Genomic DNA, 11,962 nt, shown 5'->3' on the forward strand with positions numbered 1-11,962 from the left:
CAGCAGCTGACGAGCAGCACACCTCCCCCCACCCCCCACAACAGGTATTACTCACAATGCTAGTGATGTAGATAATGACACCCTCACAACCATTTTGAGGAAAATGGCGGAGATGGAGAACGAGAACAAAGTGCTCCGTAGCCAAATGAAGAGCACCAAGAGAGGGTAGACAAAATACCGGGTGCCCTAAAACATCTGCCAAAAAGGGACGCTGGTCGATTTGTTGAGCAACCATATAGCGACGAGGCTGCGCCGCACACCATACCAAAGACCTTCAAAATGCCACCGTACTTAAAAATATACGCCGACACGACAGACCCGGAGGACCATGTGACCTACTATATCACTGCAGTAAAGGGCAATGACCTCGCCTAAGAACAAGTATCATCCATATTGCTGAAGAAGTTTGGAGAAACCCTAACCGGGGGAGCACTGACTTGGTACTCACAATTACCTGCGCGTTCCATAGAAACGTTCAAAGAAATGGCAGACAAGTTCATCATCGCCATGCCGGGGCCAAGAAAGCAGAGGCGAGGATGACGACATATTCGCCATTAAGCAATCGCCTGTTGAAGGACTCAGGGACTTCCTTGCCCAATTTAACCGTGTAAGAATGACCCTTCCAAATGTATCTGAGGAGATGGCGGTAGTCGCTTTCCAGAATGGGCTAAGCAGAAGAAGGTCGAGGGTGACCAAAAAGTTACTGAGCCGACTCATGAAATACCCTCCAATCACTTGGGACGAGATACACAACGGACCTACCCAACGTTTGACCTTGGTCCAAATGGAGTCTAGGAAGGACCGGAGAAACGACATCAGGAGAGATCTAGCAGGATGCCGACCTAATCGAGAGAGACATCAAACTTACGTCAGAGGCACCCTCATGCCACCTCCACGACACGATGAAGGTCCATCCAGGCCGCGAACGGGAATCCACCGAAATGAGAGAGGTATGCCCCCTTTATTATCTGCTCACAATTTTTGTATTTCCTCCTCAGAGATAGTCTACGCACTGGATAAGCTCGGCCCAAAAGTGAAGGAGCCACAGAAGATGAGATCCGACCCGAGAACCAGAAAGTCAAATGCCCTCTGTAAATTCCATCAGGAGCTGGGTCATAAAACCGAGGACTATATCGCCCTAAGACAGGAGGTCTTGAACATGCTTCACCAAGGGCACTTGAAAGAACTGATGAGCGACCCTGGGAGAGCCAACTTTGCCCGAGGGCGAGAACAACACCAGGGACTGCCCAAACCACCTTCCCCAACTCGGACCATTTAAATGATCATCGGAGGAGGCGACGATGCATCTATCAACAGCATGAAGTTCACCACCACCCACAAACTCAAACGGCCCATCACCCACGAACTGTATGACGAACTCAAAGAAAGTATCATCTTTGATAAGTCAGATACCCACAATTTGGTCCTCCCTCACTATAACGCTCTTGTCATTACTTTACGCGTCTTTGATACTGATGTAAAACGTATTATGGTCGATGACTGGAGTGGCGCGTGCATCATCCACCCTTGGGTTCTCACCCAAATGAGGCTCGAGGACAAGATAGTGCCGTGTTGCATCACGCTAACATGTTTTAACAATGCAGTTGAGCGGACATCTGGAGAAATTACGCTGCCCGTCCTGGCTGGCGGCGTCACTTTGGAGTCCACGTTCCACATCATGGACAAGGATATGACATACAATGCCATCATAGGCCGACCTTGGATACACACCATGAAAGTCGTCCCTCCAGCTTATATCAAGTCATCAAATTTCCTACCCCTTAGGGAGTTCAGCATCCGATGAGAGCAACGCATGGCCCGAGAATGCTACCACATCGCCCAAGACTGCACATACACCCAATAACTAAAAGGAAAGGCCGATGAGGCATAGCAATTAATGAAGTTGGGGTCAGATAGCGATGAGGGGAAATATGTCGTCAGAGATCCCGAAATCGTAGAAACCACAGGGTCAACCGTAGAGGACCTCAACTCTGTCCAACTAGACGATAACGACCACAGCAAGAAAGCTTTCATCGGCCATAAGCTCCAAGATCCAGGTAAATTTCGCCCATTCTTAATAAGTAACGTAGACCTGTTTGCTTTTTCCCATGCAAACATGACAGGTATCCCGAAGGAGATAACAACTCACAAGTTGAACGTTGACCCGTTCTACCCCCCAGTGAGAGCAATTATACGAAAGTTCAACTCCGCAATAAATGACGCGGCCCACAAAGAGATTGAGAAATTGTTAGAAAACGGTTCTATCTGGGAATCGAAGTAACCTCAGCGGGTCGCCAATGTGGTCATGGTGAAAAAGAAGAACGAAAAGTGGCGGATGTGCGTAGACTTCACAGATCTGAACAAAGCCTGCCCAAAAGACTCATTTTCGCTGCCCATATTGACCAACTCATCGACGCTACAGCCGGGCACGAACTGCTAAGCTTCTTGGATACATACTCAGGCGACAACAAAATCCTTATGGAGGAGGAAGACCAGGAAAAAACCACTTTCATCACCCACCAGGGACCTACTGCTACAGGGTTATGCCGTTCGGGTTGAAGAACGCAGGGGCAACATATCAGAGGCATGCGACCAAAATGTTCAAAGAGCAACTCGACAAGACCATGGAAGTGTATATAAACAACATGTTGGTCCAGTCAAAATGGACGGAAGACCACATCAACTACTTGAGAGAAGCCTTCGACATACTCAGAAGGTACGTATGAAATTGAACCCCGAAAAAGTGCCTTCGGCGTAACCTCTGGAAAGCTCCTCGGCTTCTTGGTATTGCAACGAGGCATCGAGGTCAACCCCGACCAAATCAAGGCCATAGAAGGAATCCAAAAAACTTAACCAGCAAGAAACAGGTGCAGAATCTGACCGGCCGTATAGCCGCCCTGGCAAGATTCATCTCACGGTCCTCCGATAGGTGCCATAAATTTTTCGGCGTGCTAAAAAAAGACAACGGACTCCAATGGAATTCCGAGTGCGTCGGCGCCTTAAAAGAACAATAGGCCTACCTGTATTCGCCTCCGCTAGTCGCTAAGGCAGAACCCGGAGAGCGTCTCTTTGTCTACCTGGCCGTGTCTGACGTCGCAGTAAGTGCAGTCCTGGTACGAGAAAATAAAGGTACGCTGTCTCTAATCTACTACATTAGCAAAACTTTGGTTGACGCTGAAAGGAGGTACCCCCACATCGAGAAGCTAGCTCTGGCCTTGGTCGTAGCTTCACGAAAGCTTAGACCTTATTTCTAGTTCCACCCATCTCGATGGTCACAACTTTCCCTCTAAGGAGTATCCTGCACAAACCCAAACTATCGGGCAGATTGGCCAAGTGGGCCATAGAGCTGAGCGAGCACGATATAACCTACCAGCCGCGAACGCGATAAAGTCGCAAGTACTTGCCGACTTCGTCGCCGATTTTAGTGCAAAGATAATGCCTGAAGTCGAAAGGGAAACCACCTGTACTTCCACTAAAATGCACGACCAATGGGTTGTGTACATCGATGACGCTTCTAACGCGTCAGGATATGGACTAGGACCCGTGCTCGAGGTCCCAGCAGGCGAAATAATTTGCCAGTCTATACGGCGCCCTGATATGACTAACAATGACACCGAGTATGAGGCCGTGATTGCAGAGTTAAAATTGGCACTCAAGTACAGAGCACGACGAGTAGTCCTATGATGCGACTCGCAACTCGTCATCAACCAAGTCACAGGGATTTTCCAAATCATGGAGCAATGGCAACAAAAATACCAGGCTAAAATTTGCAAATTGTTACCCGAGTTCGACGAGTGCCAGCTCGATCAGATACCTCGAGCGCAGAACATCAAAGAGGACGGGCTCGCCAAACTGGAAACGGCTACCAAAAGCATAATAGGATAAGGGAACATGGTCATCCTCCTCCATTCATCGATCGATTAAAAATCGAGGTACGAACTATAAACTTGACTTGGGACTGGCACAATCGTATTATCTCATATTTGCAGGACGGGGTGCTCCTACCCATTAAAAAAGAAGCCAAGAAGCTTCAAATGCAGGCGGCCAGGTACAACGTCATCAATAACGATTTGTACAAAAGAACGTATGGCAGCCCCCTACCAAAGTGCTTAGGACCAAATCAAACACGGCGTATCCTTGAAGAAGTACACGAAAGGTCAGTGCATAGCTTATACCAGCAATTGAGCTCTCGTTAGATGCCTAATATGAGCTGGCTAATATTGGCCCACGATGAAAACGGAGGCTGCCGACTTCGTAAGAAAATGCGAGCAATGCCAAAAATATGCTCCCATGATTCACCAAGCAAGCGAGCACCTCTAATCAGTCACCCCGCCCTAGCCTTTCATCAAATGGGGAATGGACATCGTCGGACCCCTCCCAGCGGAACGAGGTAATGTATGTTTTCTTTTAGTTCTAACTGACTATTTTTCTAAGTGGGTAGAAGCAGGTGCATTCGCGCAAATAAGCGAGCAAGAAGTGATCACATTCATATGGATAAACATCATATGCCGCTTTGGCATCCCCAAAGAAATTAGTTGCGACAACGGGCCCCAGTTCACTTGGAAAAAGATCGCCGAGTTCTTCGAAAAATGGCACATCAAAAGAATACTCTCCACGCCATATCATCCAGCGGGCAACGGTCAGGCGGAATCCTCCAACAAATCAATATTGAACATCATGAAAAAGAAGCTCGAGAACGCCAAAGGACTATGGCCAGAACTGCTGCCGAAAGTGCTATGGGCATACCGCACAACGCCGAAAACAAGCACAGGAGAAACACCATATTCGCTAGTCTGTGGGACTGATGCAGTAATACCGGTCGAGGTCGGAGAACCAAGCCTGAGATATTCACAGGAGAGCGGACCAGCTAATGACAAAAGCAGGAGGCAAGACCTCGATGAGGTCGAAGAGCCAAGGTCAGACCACTCAAATCCAAAACACAGGCGAGCAAGAACCCACGAGAAGGAAAACTAGGGACTAATTGGGATGGCCCATATAAGATTATGGCAGCAGCTAGCAAAGGGTCATTCTAACTAGAAACAATGGAGGGGAAATTATTTCCGAACAATTGGAACGTCGCCCACCTTAAGTACTTTAACTTCTAAGAAAAGATGTTCTCTGGGCCGTACTCTTTTTCCCTCACCTGAGTTTTTTCCCAACTGGGTTTTCTCAGGGAGGTTTTTAATGAGGCAACAAGGGGAACATCTCGAAGTTTAAGGAACGAGCAAGATATATTACAAGTTGACAAGTTCATTGTCCGACCCCTCGAATACTTCTTCGGGCCGAACAATAAAGGGACTAGATAGGCTGTGACTGGAATACCTACCCGAAAGCATGTAAACTTATATATATATATATATATATATATATANATATATATATATATATATATATATATATGAAAACAAAGCATACAAACACATGATGTTCGAATCAGGTTCTGTGCACAACATTCGACCTCGTTCGAATCAACTAAGAGTCAACATTCGACCTCGCTCGAATCGACTTACATTCGACCTCATTTGAATCAACTAAGAGTCAACATTCGACCTCGCTTGAATCGACTTACATTCGACCTCGTTCGAATTAACTCGCATTCGACCTCGTTCAAATCAACTAAGAGCCAACATTCGACCTCGCTCGAATCGACTCGCATTCGACCTCGTTCGAATCAACTAAGAGTCAACATTCGACTTCGCTCGAATCAACTCACATTGGACCTCATTCAAATTAACTCGCATTCAACCTCGTTCGAATCAACTAAGAGTCAATATTCGACCTCGCTCGAATCGACTCGCTTTCGACCTCTTTCCAATCAACTAAGAGTCAACATTCGACCTCAATCGAATCGACTCACATACGACCTAGTTTGAATTAATCAACATTCGACCTCGTTCGAACTAACTCACATTCGACCTCGCTCGAATCTACTCACATTCGACCTAGTTCGAATTAATCAACATTCTACCTCGTTCGAACTAACTCACATTCGACCTCGTTCGAATCAACTAAGAGTCAACATTCAACCTCTCTCAAATCGACTCACGTTCAACCTCGTTCGAATTAACTCATATTCGACCTTGCTCAAAGTTAATTAAACATTCGATCTTGATCGAATTCATATTCGATCATACTCGAATTCAACTCATGCTCAACCTGATGTAAGTTCGATTTACAACTTAGTTTGAATTAAGTAAAACATGGGACTTCACCCAAATTCAACCAAAGATATACTCGACCATGTTCGAAATATCATGTACCAATACAACTCTTCCGAAGAAAAACATTCGAAGAAAAGTAAAAGGGTCCAAAAACATACAGCAAAAAGTTATGATCATTCTATTGCAAAAAATAAAATATCTTACAAAGGGCTAGAAAGATGCCCCCACAAAAAAAGAAAGAAGAAAACAAAAACTAAGTACCAAAACAGCACACCACATCGTCTCCGCCTTCGCCACCGCCACCTTCACCACCCGGTCCAACAACGCCATCCCATCATCTCCCCCGCCATTGGGATACTCATCGTCATACCAAGCATCAGATGCAAGCCCGTCTAAGTCCTCTTCACCATCACCGATCCCCGGTGTAGCGGGGTCATAACCGCAGGCAATCCTAGCATCACGCGCCTTAACACGGGCATCTTCAAAATCGGCTTCAGGAACCTTCCCCGCCGTCATCAAATTCCTATATATGTCCAGCTGAGCCTCAGCGTGGATCCACATCTCATATAAATGTCGAGGAACGTCGGGAAAGGCAGAAGTATGAGAGGACGGACGAGCCAATAGCCGTGCCTTCTCATCCTCAAGAGAAGCAACTTGATCACAAAGGCTCGAGACATCTCTCTCGATCCCACCAATTAGCTCGTCAAGTCGTGCCTCCCGCAGCGTGGCCATTTCTGCATCATTTGCACGCTCAGATCTGAGGGCGTGGATAGAGTCCTCCAATGCCTCCACCTTTGCCAAAGCAGCTACCTTGGCCTCCTCGATCCCCTCAAACTCTGCCACTTTCTCAATAAACTCACCACTCAGGCTGGCAACTCTGATCGAGCTTTGCTCAAGCTCGGCTCGCAGGGTCGCCACTTGCGCTTGAAGGTCGACACACTCGTTCACGACCCCCTTGCTCACCTTGAGTTCGTCTTCCTTGGCCCTAAGCGCCCCCTCGAGCTCAATGCATCTCCTGATGGTTCGCACAAGCTCCTCGTCCTTCTGGTCCAACTCATCTCTAAGGGACTGGAGATTACCGCCTTCTTTGAACCGTGCACGCATCTCACGGTAATTGTCACGATACCGGAGGTACTTCGAAACCATTTTATGGAAAACAATCTTATGCTTCTCCTCTCGACAGGCGCTCTTGATTTCCAAAATAAAAGTCTAAAAAAAGAGAAAAGAGAAGAAAAAGGAAATGCCGAAAAGAGTTAGTAAAGATAGAAAGAGGAAAAGAGCGCGAAATGCAAAAATAACGAGGAAGGAAACTCACCCTCAGAGCCATCCCAGATATTCCTAGTGACAAGTTGGCATCCTTGAGCGCTTGAAAAGTCCTGTTCTCAGCGGCGGAGCAAAGAGGGGCCAAAGAAGGGACCACGCTCGCCGTGTCAGCCAATAGGTCGCAATCGAAAGGGATTACAATCGAACGAGAGGATCCATCCGTTCTCACCTCAACCCGAGTAAACCCTTCGTCAAATATCCTCTCTTTCTCAAGATCGACATCGAAGCCGGATTCGTAATCATCTACGACCACTCCTTTCTCCCTCTTCTCGATCGAGGAGGGAACATCGGCCCGCTTTGTTGTTGACGGATCACTCCTCGGAATGACCACAGTTGCCTCTGGTCGCTCCCCTCCTTCCACAAAGGTAATCTCCACATTCGACGGGGGCACGGTCTCTGTGTCCAAAGTCGTACCGCCCCTGGTTCGGCCATGGTCAACTCGGGACCACCCCCCGTGGGCTTCTTATCCTCGATCGCTCCACCGTCAACCTCTATCCTTCGTCTTTTCAGTGGGACCTCTTCCTCCTCGCCCTGCGATGACTCATCCACCAAATGAAACACTGAAGAAGCCAGAATCTCCACTAGTGGGGCAGCAGCCTGGCGGCTAGGCCTACGTGAGTCCGGGGTCCAAGAAGGAACAACAGTCTAAACGGGCTCGCTTGCAGCTGCAGCGAGTAAAGGCCCACTCGAAGTACTTGACTGGCGAAAAGCGGGAGTAGGAGCCCTCGCCCTACTCGAAGCCCTCCGACCTACCAACAAAGAAAGACATTAGTAAAAAATGAAAGGAGAGAAAAGACGGTACGAAGGTCAATACTACTAAGATCAAAGTGAAATGACTCACCGGCCGAAGGTTTGATCCCAAACCTCTCATTGAACTGTGACCACTCATGGATCCTCATCGTATGAGGCAAAATTTGGCTCACCCAATCACGAGTGTCGGCGACCAACGAATGAGGATCCTTCTCGGCTACATAAAAAAGAAGAGGAGGGAGAATGATCAGATCACCAAAAAGAAACAACAAACAACCATTTGGGAGAAACACTTATGAGCAAAGTTTCACTCCTCGGGAAACCCGTTAAGGTTCGACACCACGTGCTCCATCCTCACGTAGAATAAATTGACCCAAAAATGGCGATTGTTTTATCATCCATCTTCACCACCAGTCCCTTGGTCCCACGATGGCGAAGGTGTATCATTGTACCCCTGTGAAAACTTGGGGCGAAGAGGTGAAGCAGATGACGAAAAGAAATTAAATCCCACGGTTGGCTAGCTCGGCGTACTTGATAAGCATAAGGAAAAACTTATAGATGTATGGGGAGCACTGAGCCGGGCACATGCCATAACAGTGGCAGAGGTCCTCCGCCAACAAACGGATCGTACGCGCAGTACCCTGTGCGATGTATCTACACCATGTCGCTACCGGCAGGGATACGTTCGACATGGTCTGGGATTTGCCATTTAGCCCTAAATGCAACGAGCGCCACCACATCCATCTCAGAAACGACGGGTTCGGGATCATCTTCAGGTCGGTTCTTGAAGTTGGACCTGATCCTCCCCGAACGTGTAACTATCTCATCCACAGTGGGGAAACTCTCATCTTCTACAATGGCCACTCCTTCTTCATGAGAAGGTATGTCCACAGTCAATGCAACAGGATCAGAAGCTCCCTCAAGGTTAGAAGATGCAACTAGCCATTTTTTTGTCACGTATATAAGAAGAAAGTGCAAATGTGAAAGGGGTAACAATGGCAGAAACGCTAAGAGAAGGGAGAGATAAAGATGCAAGAATTCTGAAGAAGAAGAAGAAGAAGGGGAAGCTTGGAGTTTCGAATGCTTAGAAATGCAGCAGCTCAAATGAGGAATTCTCATCCCTATTTATAAGAATAATGGCAACCTAATCGAGAAAGCCAAACGCCGCCATATTGATTTCGAAATGGAAGAGGCACGAAAAACGATGAACATATTAGGAACATGCGCCATAATGACGCATGATGAAGTGATGCAATTTCAAACTGACATAACGGTCTGATGTGGCTCTTAAAGCGCCACATCGTCACCTCGCCATAAAAAGGTTACTTCTCGGCCAACATGCTCAGATTTCTCAAATTGCAACTGGCAAAGTCCGCCCATCGAGCTCGTCCAAAAACAACCCCGACGGGCGGAGGGACTAACTGTATGGGTCAAAATCTAAGCAAGGGAATCTTGCCTAAGAGAGGATAACTTAGAGCCGATTAGGCTGAGGTCGTGCTCAAGAAGGAACCTATTGGCGAGCTGAGTAGCTAGGGTCGAGGTCGAGTACTTAGATCAACCCAAACGGCTAGTTTAGTATTAAGATATTTTAGAGGAATATTCTACAGAGTATTCTGCACTTGTACTTTCTGTTAGGTAAGGGATATGTCCCATATAAGTGGGAATAGAGAGAGAGAGAAGAAAGGGCAGGTAATATTTCTATATGATAAGTTCTCTCATGAAAAGTTGACTCTCAAGTAAATTACAAATATTGTATTTACAAAAAGATTCGATTTGTTGTTGATCCCACACTTTCTCGCATCAGATCCGAGAAAGCTTTCTATATTCCCTCGTTTGTTTGCCTTACATCATTGTCAGAGGAAGAACCATCCACATAATTGAATATTTGGATCCGAGAAAGCTTTCTATATTCCCACGTTTGTTTGCCTTACATCATTGTCATGGGAAGAATCATCCACCTCATTGAATATTTGGGTGAATCATTCTCTCTATTTACATCACTTAATATATTTATTGTTTGCCATTACTCCCCCATGCATTCATTACAATACCATTAAACACCCCTTTGTATTAAATTGGTTTAAGTGAATTATACGTTGTCCATATCAACCGATTTCATATCTAGGATTTACACATTATCATCTTATTAATTGGTTTAACAAAAAGGCTTAACACTTTTTGGTCAAACAAGTACCTCTATATCTTCTTCTTCTTCTTCTTTTTTTTTTTTTTTTTTTTTTTGGTAGAAATAAAATTACGTCGGCTGGTGGCATTGCCCTTTCATTCAACCACAAAAACTACAAATAAAAGGAGGGGGATCAAGCACTCTTTATATCTGCTCTAAGGAATTAGAGTTGCACATTTTATAATTCAACAAAGAATTAATTAAGGTATTTCCACTATTCCAAAGAAAATAAAGGCAATGATGCCGACCTCATTTACAAAGCTAAAGAAAAGGAAGCTGTATTTGTCATGGAGCAACCTCGACACGATAGTTTACTGTAGTAAGGCTAATTTGGAAATTGCTATGACTATGATTGTAGCTATCAAAATATATAACATGTTTTGTGAATTATCTGTCAAAGTTTTCTTTGATGTCATCAACATCTCCTCGTATTTCTATTCGCATATTCTGTTGAAAAATCACGTTGAGCAGTTTTGAGTAAAGAGGCAAAAGATCTTGCTTTTTCAGTACTTTTCACTTTACTATTTAAAAAGCCAGTTTTTATTTGAGTATCGTATATTTTTAACTAACAGAAAGTTATGAGTTAGAATGTGTTTGTATAGTTTCTAAATCTGTAAATTTTAATTACTTAAACAACTTTGAATTTCAATATTCAAATTTGTATTAATATTACATGCATTGACCCAAAATTCGAACTTGTCATTCTTTAGGAAACAATGAGAAAATTTGGTTGAAACATTAAATTTTCTTCCTAAAACAAAAGATGTCATGAATAAATCGAGATAACGTCAAAGCAATTGGGGTACATAATATGATGATCTTGAATTTTTATATTATAATTTGGATATACTGAGAATATATATTCATTTCTTGCATCAGGAATATGAATCTATGTTTCCTGGAATATGTCAATAAGCGAAAATTACCTCTTGACAACAACAAGGGGTGGTGGCGCAGTTGGCTAGCGCGTAGGTCTCATAGCTTCTGAGTTATCCTGAGGTCGAGAGTTCGAGCCTCTCTCACCCCACAAGGCTTTTTCTTCTTCATACTTTGTTAATTAGGATACAACTTTTCGAAATAAACAAAGATAATAAGATGAAGCTAATGGAACACTCGAACGAATTATAATCTTCTGGTGTTAATTTGGTGAGTTTTTTCTAAAACCTTTTTTTTCTTTTTGTTCACTAATTAAGTTAACAATGGTGTATAAACGACTAAGAACCCGTTTGGCCATGCTGCCAAAAACTGTTTATTTTTAAAAGTACTATTTTTCAAAGAAGTTTTGCGAAGAAGTACTTTGCAAAGTAGCAGTTTGTATTTAGCCAATTCATTGAGTAGTACCTTTTTGCAAGCAAATTGTGTTTGGCAAATCATTCCAAAAAGTACTTTTGAATATCAAATTACATAAAAGGACCATAAAAATTTAGTTTGCAATTAGTATTATTTAAAATAAATAAATAACTTTAAATATTTATTATAATAAAAATATTTTATCTATCAATCAGAAAAGCGAAGCGAGTTCCATTACGTATTGATTGGTGAG

The 11,962-nt window shown here is 44.5% G+C and overlaps 1 protein-coding gene across 1 annotated transcript; it reads left to right on the forward strand.

Annotated features, from left to right (window-relative positions):
* Positions 1-1,279: 1,279 nt before the first annotated feature.
* On the forward strand, positions 1,280-1,804 carry LOC109207210. Its single transcript, XM_019370094.1, has one exon. The coding sequence runs from the start codon at positions 1,280-1,282 to the stop codon at positions 1,802-1,804; it is 525 nt and encodes a 174-aa protein (XP_019225639.1).
* Positions 1,805-11,962: the final 10,158 nt, after the last annotated feature.

The sequence above is a fragment of the Nicotiana attenuata genome, unplaced genomic scaffold, assembly GCF_001879085.1.
Source record: "Nicotiana attenuata strain UT unplaced genomic scaffold, NIATTr2, whole genome shotgun sequence".
NCBI lineage: Eukaryota > Viridiplantae > Streptophyta > Magnoliopsida > Solanales > Solanaceae > Nicotiana > Nicotiana attenuata.

Excerpts from the sequence above, each read along its gene's own strand:
- LOC109207210 (XM_019370094.1), top strand. The coding sequence starts at position 1,280 with ATGATCATCGGAGGAGGCGACGATGCATCTATCAACAGCATGAAGTTC.